At 37.7% G+C, this 20364-nt stretch overlaps 1 protein-coding gene across 3 annotated transcripts in view; it reads right to left on the bottom strand.

The window, feature by feature from the left end:
• The window catches only part of TGFBR3 (transforming growth factor beta receptor 3), a 127329-nt gene that overhangs the window by 38783 nt on the left and 68182 nt on the right, over nucleotides 1-20364 (bottom strand). For all 3 annotated transcript variants that reach the window (XM_031614808.2, XM_031614809.2, XM_090146369.1), the window contains one exon: nucleotides 11199-11336. In XM_031614808.2, the coding sequence (XP_031470668.2) occupies nucleotides 11199-11336 (138 nt within the window). The remainder of the gene's footprint in view (nucleotides 1-11198; nucleotides 11337-20364) is intronic.

Genomic DNA, 20364 nt, shown 5'->3' with positions numbered 1-20364 from the left:
AATATATACTGCTGCAACATCAAGGCTTTCTAGTAAACTTGATTTCTTTGTTAAAAAAAAAAAGTGTATTACTTCCTTGAATTCAAAACTAACAACGTTGATCAAAAGAGTAAAAAGCACAGTGCAACAATTTCCAACCCCTTCTGAGTATTATTTATACACTATCACAGGATAATGGTGATAGGTATCCCTCTAGCCTTTTAAACAATTTATCAATAGCAATTATTTAAACAAGTTATATGAAGTCAGGCTCCAATTAGATAAAATTAAGTAATAGCAACTAGCCATTATCTTCCCTGTATCTCCTGTTCACTTCACAGCACTATTTTGTGATATTCTATATCAACTGTTCAGCACATACAAGTATTTGTCTAAGTAAACATATAAATTATGCCCTTTGGCATGTGGAAGGAATTTCAAAAGTTCTTCTCCTTGCTTCCAGCTATTGGTATTTATTATTCATGTATCACACTCTGCTCAAGAGAAGACCTTTTTCCCCCCACCAGAATAGCATTCAAAGTTTAAACTAATACTTATTTCAATTCCAAATGATCTTCCTTTTTTGTTTTTCATATGACCATCAGAACACATTTCCTTTAAAGTCCTTATCTTGTGTAACACAGAATATACCACCCTTCCCAAATAAAAAAAGTAGACTCTAACATAAGAGAAAATCCAGGATTCTCCTACAGCACTAGGAACAGATGGTAACATATTAGCTTTAAGAAGTAGCACTTAGCAAATAGTATTCACTTTGTAATTCCATTACTTAGAAGCAGTTACACCATGAATTGGTTTTCATGGAGTATCTCAATAATGCTCCTAGCATTGGATCACAGTGTGCCCTGTCTTACAGGACAAAGACCACACTGTCAGTACAAGACAGGTCATGTGCAGACAGCCTACGCAGCACCTCTTAACTATGCTGTCTTTTCTATCCAAACACATGGGACATCTTTGTAGAGTCCTAGCCTAAAAAAGAAAATTCTCCTGTCAGTAGAAATTGCTGGATTTAAGGATTTCATCGGTTACTATTTTACAGGTATATTGGATAGATACTGGCATTCCACTGCCAGGAATCAAGATTCCTTAACTGTCTCAAAAAATTTCTACAGTGTATCTAAGAATGACAGCAATTGATGTTCATTTACACAATTTATAATGGGCCTGGTATTTTCCATGGTCAGTCAGAGACAAGAATTATCAGTGTGACCTTTTAAGACATTTGAGGAAAATTCGAGAGGAAAATATTAACACTTCTAAAATATTGTCTAAAGAAATGCATTTGCTTGCAATAATGCATTTTCACTGCATTTTCTACTTAGGATTTGAAATATTTAAGTGTCTGTTAACAATAGGTTTCTTCCTCAAAGCTCTTGGTTTTCCAATTATTACTAATTAAAACTTGCAAATATTCAGCATAATTCTGGGGCAAGACAAATGCTTTCCTGCAGGACACATCCTATCAATGAACACTACACCCAAATTTCTGAGTCTTACCAGAGAGAAACTGGGAGACAAAAAGCAGAATCACCAAGAAGTCTTGCACTAACATCCTCAACTAATGATCATATAGTAAACATCTTTATATAGACATGAAGCTTATCATTGTTCATTTTTTAATCACAAACCGAAGTCTATTAGAAATTAATGGTTTCACTATTACATTTTTAAAAGAAGCACAGAGTTCTGCTGTTCCTGCCAATGTTAGGATTTTTACTACACGGACCTAAGGCAAAGTTAAGTGGGCCAAGCACGTTATTTTTTCTGGAAAGAATTCAACAAACTCTTCCAAAAAAGGCGACCATCACTGTTTCAACACCTGCTTCGAACATTAACTGCTTACTCTTCAGAAAAAACCAAAAGCAGCCCTCTTGGAAGTACTTCAGGCATGGCAGCCAGAGTATTCAAACCAAAGAATGCTTTACATGCTTAGAAGTATGTCAACAATTTTAACATGAGCACACATTACCTAGCCTAATGGTTGATTAAGAAACTGCCACCATGTTCACTCTTATCTCCTGCCTTCATCTCCTTCAGTGGTTACTTCCAGAGGTTGCAGAGTAGAAAAAGTACCCCAGCTCTATTTCTTCCTGTTGTTGAGCGGGCATTAAAGATGACTGCACCAGAAACATCCCCTGTTGCTAAGGTCATCTACATGCTTTGCCACATTTCTGAGGCTAAATGAGGAACTTCCAAGTCTGATGTGGAAAATCAGTTTGCAGGCCCAAAATACACCGTCAACAGACGGCAGTATTCCACAGCAAGGAACGCAGCTCAAAAGGCTCTGCAGTCAGGGGGAATGAGGATCAAGTGCAGCATCTTGCATTTGCTACCAAAATCTGAGCTATCAAGCAATAAAACGTATTTAGGAACCTACTTCGATTACACATATTACTACCTAGATGTAATTTAGTGGTCCCCAGTGCTGACCACTGGGAAAAACAGGAATTTTCTTTGCACTGCACAGAGGCAAGGAAACTTCAAGGATCTCTCATCATGAAAAAAAAAAAACAAAACCCTTATGCGTCTCTAAAGAAAACTTTCCAGTCTCACAAAAATTGTTCTTGCAGTGCTGCCAAGGCACCTTGGGACATCAGCTACCTGGCATTAAGTGCCAAACTGCACCAATTACTGCTCGTCGGAAGGAGCACCTCAGAACCAGCCATAAGTCATCTCACTGGTAAGCATGTCACTACAGCCACTCAAAACAGCAACTGCTGTTTCTTATTTTACCTATTTCCTTCTGTCTTTAAAGTTCTGTGTCTTTTTTTTCTTTTCTTTGAACCTGATATACTGGGATTTTTTTATTTTATTTTATTTTATTGCTTTATGATATTTTAAGTATTTAATATAGCTGTAACTCAGAACACCCAAGTAGAAAGCAAGCTCATAATTTAGCCTTGAGAGAGTCAGATACCTTTGGACATTGACTTGAAATACAAAGTTAAGTGTCCACAGCATGAATCATTCCTTCCCCTCACAGCAACAGCCACTCACCAAGGCCCCTCCAGCACAAGTGACCAAAAAAGCCATACATAATGGAGCAAACAAATCAGCAGAAAAAAAGCAGCACCCTTTATGTTTCTAGATAGTGTCAGATCCATGACAGAACATGCCAGAGAAGAGTAAATCCACTCAGAATAGAAGTAAAAATCTTGCACCAACTTTCATAGCAGCCTACACAGAGTCAGGACTCGGTGTTTTCTGATAATGTACTTTGACAGATTTCAGACCCCTTACAGAGAAAAAGCAAAGCCACAAACGGAAAAAGATCAAGTACTCTGAAACTCAAAAAAAATTTCCTTTATTGCTCAAAAAATCAGCATACAATAATCACAAACAGAGCAATTCTTCTTGGTAAGTGGCTGCTTTTGAAATAAGATGCAACATAGAACATGCTGCACATTCGTGCAGCATCTATCAGCTTCGCATTATTCCCTATAAAGATAAGACGCTTTCAGATAGCGGTATATTTTTTTCATTTTAAGTTTGGTGTTCTCAAGACCACTTAAAATCATGACAAAATTCCACTTCCATTTCACACTGTTTTTAAAACAAATGTGAAGGAAACAGCATTATCTTATCTGCAAATTTTAATTCTGCTTCTGAAGAGATGTTGAGTTCACCAACTATCAAAGAACCTGATAGGAATTAGAACCTTGTGGGATCACACTCGCATATTTATATGCATCTGGAAAGAAAATCTAGAAATTTTCCATCTAAGTTGAAACCACATCAATGCAATTTTCAGAACCATCATAGGAAGAATTGTGATAAAAAGGAAAAAAAAAAAGACATGAAGGATAAATTTGTCCCCAAAGTTTAGGGCTCAGCAGGAGTTTAACATATACAGGCAACTGTTCACTCACCTCACAGTAATCTAATACCATCTTAATAGGTTCAACACATTCAGTTCATCTGAACAAAATAAGGTAGCAGAAGCTTTTTCAGGAATTTTGTTTCAAGCTAGATTCAAACTAGCTAGAGAAGGGGTGAATTAAAGCATATCTAGGGAAGTGTAGCTATACTTTCCACTGGAATCAGTGACTAAATAACAACCTGTTGTGATTTATTATCTCTGCGTCACCAACACCAGTAGTCTGCCAAAATGTGCTGCTTGCTTCTGTGAACTTCCACTTGCAAAAACCCCATCAACTGAAGCAAGTGAGGACAGGAAGGAACTATGACAATATAGAAGAGACAAAAATCAGCACAGGAATCTGGCTCCAGACACTTAAGCCTATTGCACAGTGGGTCTACTCCAATCTCTAAGTGCCAGAATGTTATTTCTTTCCGTGTTCTCGCAACTTGATTTAACATAAAGCCCAGGATGCACACAAAGCTTTTGTTGGAGCCAAGACCCATGAAAACAGCCCACCCTTGAAGCTTAATGAAACACCAAGCATGAAGCGTGAGTTTTGAAAAATGGCTTAAATCACTTAGGACATGAGAGAATCTAACATGAACTGCCTTAGCAGTTCTTAGAGATTTTAGAGAGAATCTAATATGATAACCTTAGCAAACCAAGCTCCAAAAAAGAACAGGGCCTGACCATCCCGTGAAAGGAGAAACTAAGGCACAGAGACTTGCATAGATTCCTCTGGTATTTACCAGCAACTTGGGAATTTTGAAAGATTTCTTTCCAGATGAAAGTGCTTTACGCTGAAAGGAAAAGATACTTATGTGCTGTAAAAAAAGTCCCCTGTTTTGGGACATCATGCTACCACACAGAATTCTTTGCAATGAACACAGCTTCATAAGTCAAAAATATCAATTCTCCTCTCTGACATTTCCTGAAGGAACTTGGAATTAAAAAAATCCAAGTATTTAAAGATGCTTTACTAGGACTATTGTGCTCTTTCACATTTCACTTTATTGAATGCAGACAATGCAACACTGTTAAACATGTATTAAGCACTCTCATTTTCTACCATCTCTACTTCTGACAAAATCCTTCCAGTTGACTGCCAAGAACAGCTCTCATATATAGCCTCTGAAATTTCTGGGAGGAAAACAGTTATACAGACTAGAAAAGCGTGATTTTGTCAGGAGGTAAATCAGGCCAAATGAGAAAGTCTTTGAGGAATTTTACTGTTGTGACAAGCATAATAAAGGTTACTGTTTACTAAACACTGCTTTTGATTAGACACCTAACGGTATTTTCACATTCCTTCCAAAAAGCACGGAAATGGTATGGGAAAGGGAAGGGGAAATATGAACTCTGCCAAGTGGAAAAGGGCAACCATGGGATTATTTCCTGCTACTAAGTAGAACTATGAAGATTTAAACAAAAAACAAACCCAGGATTCTGTAGAAACGTAACTGTCCTTTCAAATTCCTCTTCACACTGTTACACAACGCTGAAAATCTACAGCATTTTACTTTGAATAGTGAAAGGTCACTATTTATACTATATTTATCACTAGTCATGCACTTCCTATCCTTTCTCACTCTTCTAGCAGAGCGCTCTGTTCGCATCTGGGTCTGTTTAGCAAGTGATTGGAAACTTAGTCTCCTGATTTCCCGTTAAATTCTAGGCACAGGAAAACAAATAGCACTTGTTTTTCAGTGAGTTTTGTCAGTCATCCAAAATCTAGTGCAAACCATAGAGCAGCTTGTGGTTTGGTGGCAGAGACCCAAAATATGTCAGCCATATGAAGTAAAAGGAATACACTAGCTATTGGCTGAAGAAATAAGAACATCCCTTTTTTCTTCTTAGAAAGAAACAAATGACTAATAATTAAACTCAGTCACTCTATCACTTTTTTTCTTTACAGCTTTTTCTTTTTTTTTCTCCTCAAATCTCAAAACAAGAGCACATGATCTGGTTTTGCATTTATTTTTACTACTGTTGCTTCCCCTGTTTTACCAGTCTCCTGTCCGGTTATTCACTTCGTAAGTGCTTTCGCATCCATAACTCTTACTCAGCCAATTACCTGAATAACTAACTCAGAGAAAGAGCTGAAGCACCACATCCTTAACCAAATACTATAAGCAGTACTATGAAGCAGATATTCAGACTTCTGGGGGGAGGGGGAGATGCGGAATCTGATCTACTCTAACGTGATTTCTCTCAGGAAAGCAAGAAGGATTGGGGTCCATTTTTTCATTTAATTCTGATTAGTTTCACTTGGCCAATAAAGACGTTCCTAGGCTATAAAAGCAATTGAGAAAGCTAACAAATCTGAAGAGAGAAATCACTAGTGAGCAGCATCTGCAAAACCCTCTTTCTGGGCAGCTTCATAAACCTGGTTTTCTGCCAAGACATGTTCTTAATAAACTGCTTTTAGGGAAGGAGCGAAATAATGACTTCAGGGGAAGGGAGGAAATTATTTTGGTATATAGAAATTTAAAAGTGTGGTGGTGGGAAAAATATGGTCAGGTTTTTCTGCAAAATTGGCTTGTAAAAGGATCAAAGGTAGAAGTATTTTCTGCAGGTGTTGTCTAGCTTACATAAAATTGAGATCTGTTGTAATCTAACCAGGCTAATCCCCAGTGAAGATGTACTCTCTCTCCCTCTGCCTCTTTCCGGTACAATTCTGGCATCACTTCCTATTGAAGAAAAAGCAGTATTTAACACAGGTGCTAAATATTCCCCTTGCTGAACTAAGCAGACTTTCCCATCTGCATGCTGCTCTTCCTAGAGGGGGCTGATGGTTCAGCCTAGGAACTCTCCAACAGAAAGGGCCCAGTCCCCAGGCTATTGTATTTTTGTAAGAATGTAAGAATATCCAATCAGACTAATATGACGAGATACTTCAGTAGTCTAAGTGGTGATTTTCAATGACTTAGGTCAGGCAGACATCATGCACTAACACATTTCAGGTGTTTTCAGATTAAAATAGCATGATAATTAGATATATTGATTTTCAGTGTCATAAGAATAAACTCAGGACTTGCTGTACTAAAATCACAGTAATTTTCCTGGCACCACCAACTTAACCCATCAAGATATATATAACTCACACAGACTCTTAGAAAATAATCTTATCTAAGCCAGATGCAACGTTAACACCGTACCACACAGTCACTATGTACTTACTTTCTGTAACTCTCATGCAGAGATTTGCCCTTTTTGTCACTCCCACAGCTTCAATAATCACTCTCCACCCTTCTGCCTTCTACCAGGTAACCTGAGAGAACTCAGTTACAACAGAGGTCAAAGCTTAGGAAAAACATCTGTTTTTTAATTTGTTTTCTATGCAAGTACTTTTACTTAAAAAAAAAAAGAAAAAAGAAAAAAAAAGTATGCAAAGCACAAGAGAATTATCTGTAGTTTACAAGAATACTTGTGCACTAAAATATGGCTATTGAAACACACCTGACCTCCTTATCTCGCACAGCACTGAAATATTATGTATACCAAACAAAGCATTACAATTCTATAATCATTACTGCATCACTTTTAACTTGAGAATACAGAACATGTCTACTTTACTTCTCCTATTTACTGTCTCTCCCTTCTCCATATTATGTAGTACCTCTATATAGATAATTACTGTGTGAGTAACTCAGCTGAATGCAATTCAAGGCAGTTCAGAGTGAATTCATGAATTGCATTTATATAATTGACAAATGCACCTACCAGGAAAACAATTATTATTTAGATATCTTAAATTAGTTTTGATTGAGAAGCCAACATTTTTTCTTAGGACTATTCACTAATGTTTTGTCTGGTTTACAGATGCAGAAATCAGCACAATAACAGCAAAAAGACAATGAACAAGTAAAGAAATCCCTTAAGAACCATCCCAGATGCTTTCCACCAAAGTATTGTAAGCATCACTGTGCTTCCTCCATGTGCCTGGAGGACAGATTTTCTCCACCACTCATTTTAAACTTCTGCTTAATGGAGGACCCAAGTCAACAATGCAAGCTTTAGCTATATGGAAAGAAGGTGAACTCCAGACTGACTCAGAACTACTACTGTATGCTTTCCTGGTCTTCTGAGTATATGTTGACACAAGCTTTAAATCTTTTCATTCTTTTCCATATATACAGATAGAGAGATAAAATAATTAAAAAAAAATAATCAGCAAGCAATCTGAGACCACTAATCTTTGTTCTCTTCAACTAACCTTTGCACTGGAAACTCAAACAATGAATTCAGACTATGGGGAGCAGAGTATCTTTCTAACAAGGATACCAAGAACACTGAGTCGTAGTTCTACTCTCTGCTGCAACAGAAATATTGTTTAAACTCAGCAAACATTATTTTCTCCACCTGTAGAAGGGTACTAACAGCATTTCACAGTTTGTTTTATTATCTGCTCATATCCTAGAGTTACCTCCCTTTTTAGAAATAGCTTTTGATCTTTTAATATAATTTGTGTATTTATTTTTTCAAATAACTTCCCTGTAATGACTTAAAAACCTTACTGTGCTATACAGGGGCAAATTTAACAGTTAGTAATTGTAAGAAATAAACAGTAAGGACTTGGCTCCAGGATTGTTTTCTTTACCACTAACAAGTCCCAGAAGTTGCCAATTAAACATTTTTACTTACTAACTAGGCTCAATCAATAAAACATTGCAATTCACAATTTACATACAGTATATTAATAAAATTGTGAATGAACATATTGTATGAAATGTCTGAAAGAGAGGCTGGAAAGACAATGATGATCATGCCTCAGGCTTCCATAGAGACAGACACAATAGTTATGACACTCCTATGGTATGCATGACACACATTCCTGTTTTGAGCATAGAATTCACAGACATCAAAACATATTTTTATATTTGAAATCCTTTATGATTCAAAATACCCTGTTTTCTGGCTTGTAAACGTAAGGAGAATGAACAAGATGTAACTGCAGAAGTACATGTATAAGCCAAGCATTTTCAAACAAGATGAGCCAATGAAGTCAATTCTGCATCCCAGGCTGTGATTTACACACTGAAGTTTAATTCTCTGGAACTTATTGAGGGCTTTGGTAAGGAAGAACAGAGAGTAGAAGAGGTATATCCATCTGCTCCATGACTCGCCTGGAAGAACCTGGAAATAAAAACCCCTGATTCTGCAGAGGCAGATCACTTCTTCAGGTCAGAGGCCGCACTAGTGACTGCAGTGTGGCATGGCCTAACACAGACAAGGAGCTCTGCTGCCAAACTAGAGCTGATCTACTTCTTTGAGGGGTGGTACACCTGTCCACAAGTCAAGATTTTTTCTCCATTTCCCATAGTTTTCTGTGCCACATGATTCTGTGTTGGTTTTTTTGAAAGAAACACATACACAAAACAACATATGTATCTTTTTGAGCAGAGTGGAACTGTGGAAGGGCAATAGTCAATCACCACAGGTTAAGTTGTTCAGCCAACTAACACAAGTCATAACTACTGAGAAATTGGTATATGAGGAATAGGAAGGTTGATGAGCCCCTGATAAGAGATTGCAATAAACTTACAATGTCTTTTTTGGCACAAATCATGACTGCTGCTGCTCAAGTTTTCAAGACTGTTTTTGTTTTCAGGACTGGTTTGAGTCAGAAGAGATTGAAGCACTTTCCTGAAGCAAACACTTGGCTAATCGTACAGTCTTGGCAGCTAAGGCCTTAGGCACATTCCTATTGTTTCCGTGCCTTACTGCAGGCCACTGAGCCAAGCCAAGCAAGTCCAGCACAGCCACAGTCTGAACACTGGCATGGTCTGCTAAGCAGAAATTGATGGCTCTCAGCAGAGTCTCTTCAATTCCAAAGTCAAGGCAGAGGAAAAAGGAAAATGCTGAAGAGAGGAGAAGAGAGGGCTGAAAAAAAGTTAGCTGAATTGAAATGGGAGTGATGGTATAGCAACTGCAGGAGATCAAAACTAAACTGAAAATATGACTAAATCTTGATTAACTGGTGAAAGGTGTTGTTTCTTTTGGCCACAAGAAGAATGAGGACTCTTATCATACTGCTGTTCATCATCATCTTCAGTCAGTTTCTGAGCAGATCTGAACTGTGCTGGCTGCGTTAAGGGCACATACCATGAATGGTCAACATGAAGATAACACTTACAAGTCTCTAAAACATTAGTGAGAAAAATTGAGATTGAGAACACCTTTAAAATACAATATTATTTTTTATTTAAAACACCTGCCAGTAACAAATTGCACTGGGAACAGGACATAGCCCTTCACAAGTCAAAATACTAAAGGTCTTTCTACTCTTGTGCCTTGATGAAAGGAAAAAGAAATCCATCCCAGAAAAACTTTTGGTATCCTGTGAACAACAGGACTCTTAGAGAACTTTATGGAGTCACCATTACACCAAGTCAACAGAGACAAGCGTCCCTTCCCAGTGTGCTAACTGCTGCAGCACAAAGCACCTTCTCCTCCTGCCGATGCACAATGAGACCACTGAGTTCTCTCCCATCAGGTAGAGCAGAAGCAGTAGCAGTCAATGCCTACCACAGTCAGCTATGCTGGAAGAGCAAAACTGAACCCTATAAGGACATAGCTAAAAATAATCAAGTTTAGTTCTGCAATTAGAGTTGAACATAGTAAAAGCTGCAACTTTAATAACGACAACTCATGATTAGACATGATGTCACACATTAAAAATTTAATCCAAACAACTTGTCTGTTTCACTACAAATAGCAAACTTGAATGTCCTGGCAAATTGTATGGACATGATTTACAAATACTAGGTAATATTTGGATCCTACATTTTAAGCAGCACTCCAGTCCTTCTGAGAAATAAAAATGACTTCATTCTAGACTTAGTTTGGTCATTTCAATAGATCAAGCTTCATTAGAAACAAACATATATTGAACTCAATATATACAAATCTTTGTTCACAGACCACACAACTGGCATTCACCCTAACATTTCTCATTGCTTTGAGGGGTTTTTGCACTGTATTATCAAACTTCTAATCAGAACAGGAAATCTGTTATAACCTCACAACTTCTTGAACTGGAATTGCTGCTTTGCTGTTGCTGTTAATAACTACCCAATATGCAGATTACAAAAAAAAGCAATTTTGGTTCCTTTTACTTGAATTCATATAACAGGTAATTGGGTACTTTTTCCAAACTGCTTTGCCCTACCACCTAACTGTTCCCCAGAGCCTGATACTGAAACTTGACCTCCTGTTAACTTGCCTTTTTTAACGTATGTTTAAAAATTTTCCAAATGAATGCCATTAACTCTATGCTTTGTGTGACAAATAGCTATGATACAGAGCAGGCCAGAGGACCATGTATACTTACAAAGAAAACTCTGCGGATTCCAGGTGCCAGCCTTTCTGTTTTTAGCTTCCAGACCAGAGGCAAAGGCGAGTTGAGAAGAAACACCAGAGGCTTCTGGTGAATATGCACTGATGAAATTGGAGTCAAGTGTAATGTGACCTACAGAGAAATAAAGAAATGCACAAGTACTGCATTATAAGTTTCAAAACAAAAGGGGAATTTGAAACAATGAATCAGAAGTCACTTTTATATACATTATGGCTACCAGCATTCAGACCTTCTATACCAAGATTATGAACTCCTCTACTTCCCAAAAAAAGTCAGTCAACAGAGTACAGATAAAATAAAGAATGAAATAGTTAACATTTCTACTCTGTGCTTGCAAAGCACTGCTAAAGTGTTTAAGAAAACCTTGGCAAATGCTGATGAAAAATAGCTTACGCAAAAGGTCAAACCACTAAGCTGAGAGTTGGAGAACAAGGAGATAAAAAGAACAGCAAAAAAAACTCCAATTTCTGATGGTAGCCTACAAAGCTGGCTTAGAGTACAAAACCTCGTCTAATTATGCTATTAGGGCATAATTCTAACCTGCAAAATAAACTAAACAAGCACAAAACAGAAGAAAATGCTTATTATCATCATGGGCAAAAAATAGTACATGGTGAATGTAAGCCCAGGAAAGTAAGCATCAAAAATGTGAGGAAAGCTAAGAGCTGACTTTTTAAACATTCAGTTTGTTTTTCTGGAAGCCCTTCCTGCCCAGTCCCACTCATTGTCAGAGCTGCTGCCAATGCTGGGTAAAATTCAGTGCACGAAGGAGAACATGTTGTCAGTTTTTAGTATATGACAACTCTTAAGTGACATCACAGTATTGTTACAGGCACTAGTAAGTTTACTAAACAGTCAGCATTTGGCATATTTATACGTTCTGCTTTATTGAAAAAAAGCATTGGGAGACCACATGGCACACACACTAAGAAAGCAAGGTTACACCTCAGCAGTGGACTGAAGGTGGGTTCCCTGACAAAGAACCACAGCTCTTTGAACATGCACACAGCTACAAAACTCAGGGTGGCTCAGCATACAGAGCATGCAGGTAATTCAGAACGAGTTTTGTCTCCTGCTAGAGAAACTAAATGCATTGTTTATTGCATTACTCTTACATGGTGGTAAATACCAGTTTATTATTAAAGTAAATGCAGATTTGTGTAACTAGACAGAAGCTAGAAACCAAACTGAGTATTAGATGTCCATCATTGCTTAAAACGTTTTCAAAAAAAGAAAAAAGAACTGAGATTTTACAATCAAATGCTTGAACCTACACATTTGTTCTGAAGAAATAATTTGTTCTTTGTAGGACCAAGCGCACACTGGGCAATGCCAAGTGACTGCAGAAAGGCTAAGCAACGTTTCCCAAGTAAATGCAGCCACATCTCTAAGCAATTGATTTCTCTCTACAGGTGGCCTACTTGTATCTATGCATTTCCAGAAGAAAGCATGAAGTACCACAGTTTACTTTTGTGTCCTGAGGACAGCATTTCTTTCCATTTTCAGCTTCAAAAGAATACAATAGCTCCTTTTAGGAAACTGAAGGACATTAGCACTCTGAATGGTAACTCTAAGAGGATGACACAGACTTCAGATATCAAGCAGACATGATCTTAGTTATGAAAACTGCTTTGAAGTATCAGGCTATAAAGTGAAAATAATTCTGTTAGCTGAAAAAAATAAGATAAAACTCCTTGTTTTTAAAAGTCTCCCACTTGGTTGTCCATCTAGAAATGGAAAGAACTGAAAGTGGAAGAAGTTTAGAACTGCTATTAAATGTACTACTAGTAAAAAGCTTTCATTAATTCTTTTGGTTTTTCAGCTGTAATCATAACTAATTAGCAATAAGCCATTTAAACAATTTAACATAATTACCTTGTTCTGGGCTTATGTAATACAGTTTTCTTACACAGCAATACAAATATTGTAATCTAAATTTACCAAAGCAGCCAAGTTTTATCTTTTGCAGTCCTTATCTGGCAAACAAGTTCAAATTTTAGTCTGATTTTTTTTTTTTTTCAGTTCCAAATGGCATAAAATACATTTGACTGTAAACTCCACAAATTCAAACCTGCCAACAAAAAAGTCTCCTACACTAAATGCGGTGAATATTGCGTTTCTCCAATCTTACTGTATGCATCCATAGCCACGTTTTCACAATCAAATGATAATTGGCTTCCTCTGATCCCAAACTTAGCTCAGGCTAATGTAAATATTAATGAAGTGAGCTATAATCTAGGTTTCTATACTTAAATAACCAAGAATAGAAAACTATTAACAATCTCCTGTCACAGGCTAGTTGGGGCACACAGTTTAGGTTTGCACACTGCTTGTGTTTTTATTAGAATGCTGATTTAATTAAAAGATGATGCTCCTATAGACATTTTCAAAATTCTTGCTATTTAAAATCTCTTTATTAAAAACAAACTATTATAAAAAACATAACACACTGAACACTTCATCTCAGAGACAGTTAGGCCAAATCCTTCAGGTAATTAGAAAATGGAGAAGTATCTCTGTTTCAACTGATGTCAGACAGGTTTATCCGAAGCCAACATCTACCAGACAAGACAGATGTTTCAGACTTCATGAAGCTTTCTGCCTGTTAGTTTGGTCACACGAGGGAGCATAAAGAGAAAACATACCACTTTAGAAAGAAAATCAGACTCTTTGCAATCTACTGTTTCATTTCCTAATTGCTATTGCAAGTATGTATATAACACATACATAAATGATTACGTCCACCTATGAAAATACAGTATCTATGGAAATTAAGTTGTTCAGAACTGGTGGTGTATCTATGAATGCCTTTGGCTGGAATTGTTGCATAACTTGTAGGAAAAATTCATTGTGGGACACATTTCTGCATGAAAAGTGCAGGCTGATCCATAAGAAAAGCTATAAGATGTTAATCCAAAATTTAATTTTTCATAAGCAAATCAAGTGCTCGTGCGAAAAAAAAACACAAAAAAACCCAAGTCATTTCTGCTAGAGTGCCTCCACTGTCCACCTAGGACACCCATATATCAGCTGAGTTAGACATGATGCTCCCCTTCTCCCAGTCACATTTTCCTCCTTTCTCATCTTATTTTGTGGGCTCTTCAGGGCACATTCTTTTTCAAATGTCTAGACAGTTCATAGCACCTTCTAAACACTGCATACATTAACAGAAAGGTACTGGATATTTCCAAACCACCAACAAAATGTTTCTAATTAATAACAGAAGAGCTAACTAGAAGTTTTCCCTTCCTTTTTATCATTTTCTCTGGCAGAACTCATACTATTAAATATTCATGTAAGGCATTGCCCAGAAACCCCATTGGAAATTAGTGTGTTCAGTTCCATACAGCTGCATATGAAGACATGCAAAATGCTGAACCCATTAATAAGCACAATGGTAAAATCCATTACTTTTCTGAACCTCCCACAGAGGCTTATTACTATTCAAAAGGATGGATCTATAGAGATACTCTCCATCCACTCTTGTAAGCTGACACAAACTTATAAAATACACACATTTTGTGCTTCTCAGCAACGTACTACCTCAGCACGTCAGACAGCTCTACAAGAGCAGTTTGGTCAGCACCATTAAGTATACTAAAGCACCCAGTCCATTTAACAACCAGCTGCTACTGCTCTGTCTGTATTATTTTTAAAACATGTGGCATTAACCAAACAGACAGCAGCATAATAACAGTACAGGGAAATAAGCCACTGTGGTTCAACACATCCCTTGCTGCTTGCAAAGGGCTCATGAGTACTGAGCTGGTGTGTAGCAGCATGGTCCCCTGCACGTTTCAGCAAGGCTCAGGTGCAGGAGCTGTTTGCTGTTTGCAGAGCAAAGCTGCTCTTCCCGGCTTAGGTCTGCTCTTCCCAGTTCCCATTTGTATGCAAGTCACTGCTTCAAATAAGTGACTAATTTGTGAAGAATACAACTAGCTGGTCATAGGTTAAAAAAATAAATTAATTAATCAAGGCTACTCTAAAAACGTGTACAACAAAACCTACCAATTCATTAAGATGTGCATACAAAGAAAGGATGCAATTATGACTAGGAAATGAGCCCCAGAGCAGCTTTGCCTTTCTTGCAGAATGAATCTTTCACTGTATTTTATGAAAACTTTTAAAAAAACACTTAAAAAAGACACGTTCCATAGACACCATGTCTATTGGACAGAAGCTGGCATTATTTAGCCAGCTCCGTTTGCATGGGCTCAAGCTCATCACTACCGTCTGTCGACACAGTTTGCAAAGTTCCTTTAAGGTCTCCGCAGATGCATGTGATAGCAGCAAGGTTAGGGCGGCTGTGGCAGCTCTGTCTCCCTGGAGATCACAGTTTCATGGATGGCTGAGTATCACCACAGCAACCAACTACAAAAACAGTCCATGGGCTCCTGCCCCATTACTCTGCTAAAGCAATTTGTACTACGTGAAAGGCAAGGGCACAAAAGTTGAAAACTGATCAAAGTAAACACTGCTGCTAAAAAGTACCATTTTGTTTTGCTGACTTCAAGGTATCAAATCACAGTCTGTGTTTTGTTCTAAAAGATGAAAGTCAAGTGCCAAGGATTTGCAAGGCTGAATTAACTATTCTAGCATGAAGTCCTTAAGATAAACCCATAGCTCTTTTTCCAAAACAGCCATCATGAATTTGTGCTAATAAACCAGGACAAAATATGCTGTGTTGGATTGAATTACGCTGCCTAGGCTAGGACAGCTGTTTCATACAACAGAATAGGAAAACGAGTTTTAACGTGCAAGTCATGATCATGGAAACAGGTTTTCTGACTTACTAGTGATGCACTGAAGATGGATTTATGACAACTTAATGCACAGCTGCAGAGATGAAGTTAATTGGTACTAAGCAGACAAGAGAAAATGGATTTTTTTTTTTAAATGTATAGCTGCCATTATAAGTGCTCTCAATCTTTCTAATATAATACTTATAGGACAAATTATTCTAAATTGAAAGACAAGTTAATATGAAGAGTTAATATGAAGCAGCTTATTTTTACAGTTCATTAGCAATACAGTGTATACTACCTACTATATATTAGTATATATAGTATAAATATATTAGCATATACTATCCACTGTAAGATGTTTAGACATTCTACTGAAATTCACTTGAAAAATGTTAGTGCTAATATATTTGCTATAAAAGAGTGCAGTAACGGATTAACCCATGAACCCACCTCAAATGGCAAGTGCTGGTACTGTGCCATTCCTAAACACCTTATCAATTGCTTTGCAAAGGATCTCTAGGCCATTTTATTCTTTCATTTGCAAGACAAAAGCAAAGAATAGCTGTACTCTTTACACAGGAACTAAGAGTTCCAATTGGAACACATATATTATCAATTTCTTGGTATTTTTGCTATGCTCCTATGCTGTTACAAATTTGATATCAAGCCAGCTATAGTAGATTGCAATGAACAGCCTTCACAAGCCAGCAGTTTCTGGAAGAGAGTTTGCAGATTTTTCCAGGAAAGACAAACTGTTCATATGGAATTATCGCTGAAGGAAATTTTGCCATAGCCACAGCTTTTGCCAGAGAGACACTAAGATGTCTTCTCTGTCAGGCCAGAAGTAAAAAGATGCTGCTGCTCAAGCAGCGCTACCACAAAGCAAGCACACAGCAACCCCACGCAACCACATGGTGAGCAACACAGCGATGCCAGGAGAGAGCAGGGTTGTTTATTTTATCCTAAATGCATGGCTGTAAATGGATTGGCATTGCCTGAATCTTCTCATCCACATCCTACAGAAATAATCAGATCAACTGAACAGCAGTTTTAGTTCAGTCATGAAAATCATGGGAAAGATTCACCCTGGCACAATTCCATTGAAGCTCATGGCATTAAGCCAGAGATGATGTGGTCCCACACATTACCTAGTAAAAAAAGCATACTATTGTGCAATCCACTGACCTTATGATCTACCACACATGAGAATACTGGACTCCATCAAAGAGAGGGGGCAAGAGAACAGAAAGTTTGACAAGGATGACCCCAGTGATTTAGGGCTCACTGCACACTCTGTTAGGAATTACCATCAGAATCCTTTGAATGCAAGGTGTTTGAAAAAGCATCACAGTAAGAAGAGTACATCAGAGCACAGTAGCATGCTGTATGGCATCAACATACTGCTCTGCACCTGGCAAACACATCATCTGTATCTTGTATCACACCAGTAACTTTTTCTCCTCACTAGTACAAGGGTAAGTAATTGTTCTGGTAACTTCAGGAACAAAGACTCTGAAAAGCCCATCCAGAAAGCACCAAAAGTCATACAGTGTCAGAAAGTTCTGACATGGGAATATTACAAATAACGCTTTTAAAAAACATTGGATCATTTCTGACCACAGCTCGCTCACATAATTTATCTTTAGACAAAAATGTAGCCATTTAATTTCTAATGTTCTAAAACAGTTACTTTAAGCAGGAGTTGCCAAATGTAATCACATTATATTAGATGTTAATCATTTATGCAAATATGTAACTAATCCAAAAATTAGGACCAAAGCTGTCCCAGGAACAAAAAATTTGGCAAACGGGCAGAACAGTTACTGAAGTTCTATTCACGTTAGAAAATGGTATTGCTTTAACAGTGCACGAATAACAAAACAGAAAAAAGTTAGTTTATATAAGGAAAGCTATTTCAGAACACAAAGGGTAATAAGTCATACTTACACCACTACTTTTGCAACCATTTCAAAATTATAACCCAGTGTACTAACAGGCTTTTGGAAGGGATTGTACACACATGTTAACAGCCCTACCTGAACTTCCTTTACCTGTACTGCACAAAATCCAGCTTTATCCACAGGCATATATCTCAAAACAGTTTTTGTGTCTTTGATATCTCTGGTATTGTATGGTTTAGAGAACCAGAGATCTCCTGAAAAATTAATGTTTCAAAAACTTCAGGCTGCATCAAATGGAGCAGTCTCTGTGCAAACATCTCTGCTATGTCAGCTAAATTTCATCTCCAGATGTGATCTCCATCTTCAGCACCTGCAGAGCATGGGCTGCCTCTAGCAATCAGCCCTGCCATGCAATGGAAAGCCCATGCTCAGCCTTGCAAGGCTGGGACACAGCACCCATTCCTCCTTCGACACAAACTAGATCCTCCAACTCCCAAACACAAAGCGAAACCATTTGTGCCATCTGCCCTTCCACAAAGCCATCAGGCTTCCCAGCACTTGAGACCTAAAAACAAGACAACTCACTCAGCTTTGCATAAATCAGTAGATGTCAATACCGTTCACATGCAGTATAATGAATCCCATAGGGAAATTCCTTCTTTTATACATCTTGTGGGAAAATTTCTTTTTGCCTATATATATGGTTAAGGGCACAAGATTCATTCCTACAAGTCTTGAGTACAGTATCTGCCTCACTGTTGTCCTAATCACACAATGGTATCACATCAGACTTGCAAGTTTTATTTTTAACAGTTAAGATAGAAGACCCATGGGAAAAGGATACGTTTCTCCAGACAATATTCTCTGACTATATTCTGTACTTACGTGTACATGCATGGCTTAGCTAAGCTGTTCTTTGGTGAATCACCTGAGCTGCAAGGTAAGTCAGATGTCATACTCCTCTTCCCCATCCCTAAGCTATACTTGTGTTTTTGCATTAACACTGCCTAATGTCTTCAAAAAAAAGCAGTAGGGGTGGAGGGACTAACATGTTTGAGACGCTATGAGCACAAAATGTAAAAGCAGTTCCTGTTCCAAGAGCAATTGAGAAATATAAGATCACTATGTTCAGACAGAACCATTTTCCTTAAAGGTGTTTGAGGTAGTCTGAGTAAATCTACACAGACTTTTCAGGTAAACAGAAGTTCCTGCTGCTTGCATTTTTAGCAACTTAGATATGCACTAGCCACACAAACAGAAACTACATGGCTGCATTAACATACCACCGCAGCATTGATGCACCTCACCTGTCCACGGGTCTCAGTCATAGATCAGCTCAAACTAATCTCTGCATGTAAGAGGCTTTGCTCCTCAAAATTTTGCCAGACCATACATTGATCTAGATGAGTGGAAAACAGAAATGCCATTCTGCAGGTGTCTTTTAGAAAGGCAGTCAAATAGAGAACTGTAAAATATGGAGTTCATATTTTTACTGGACATATAAAACCAAATTCTTCCTTTCCAAGCCTGGGAAGAGAACAGCATGCACACGCATGAGTCAAAAACAGAAAACGTAAGCAGCAGCACCAGATTTAGGAAACGGCTTTGTTTACTTTATTGTCACTAACCTATTAGTCTGAGTAAAACGTGCTGCAAGTGTGTCTATAATACTTAATTTCCACTACATTTGTGAGAGAAAGCACAAAGAAAACTACCTTCAGAAGATTCAACAACTGTAGCCAATACATTTCCTTTTCTTTTCCCCTACCTTCGGGCAGGTCTTCATTCTTTCCAGTTTTTTCCTGTTTTCAAACTTCAAAAAAGAAAAATTGTAACTTTTAGTCTGTACAAGCAAGATAATATTTGGGGAATACTTCAGAGAATGAAATTACACCGAGTACTTGGAAAAAAAGCCCCAGGAACCAAATTTTCTCAGTTTAATCAGTTCTCTCTGTACATGTAAGATTGCTCAAATCTGTATACGCTTGCAGAATCAAAGCTGTGAACACCTGACAAAATCCTCTAAAGAATTGGTGAGGCTGTCACGCAAGACATTTCACACAGTGATACCATTCTGAGCATTTCTTATCTGCAATGTCTTGCTGATTCTTGCTTGAAAAGAAATTTACTAAAGAAAATAGTGTCGTGCTTTCCATCTAGCAGTGCAAAAATGGATTGCAGCTTCCTGCTTGCAATGGTTTTCCATATAGCTCCAGTGAATTCTCAGAGTCTATTTTGTCCCATTCTAAGTATCCCTTGAAAGCCAAATAAGCAGTGGAGGCAACAATGCATGTTCTTATGGTCTATTCTGAAAAAAAAAAAAAGAAGCAAGTGCCCCTGTGCTTCTCTACTAAACAATGACACAGTATAACATTTCCCAAAGGGCCTTAAAATTTCACTTGAGCACTTGCATGCGCTAGTAGAATGCCACCACTGCCATGCTTAGCTTGTATTACACAAGCAACAATCATAAAAATGCTGCCATCTTTTAAA

The sequence above is a fragment of the Phasianus colchicus genome, chromosome 9 (genome assembly GCF_987193195.1).
Source record: "Phasianus colchicus chromosome 9, bPhaCol1.hap1.1, whole genome shotgun sequence".
NCBI lineage: Eukaryota > Metazoa > Chordata > Aves > Galliformes > Phasianidae > Phasianus > Phasianus colchicus.
The sequence above is the reverse complement of the archived record's forward strand: the minus strand, read 5'-3'. Positions and strand labels throughout refer to the sequence as shown.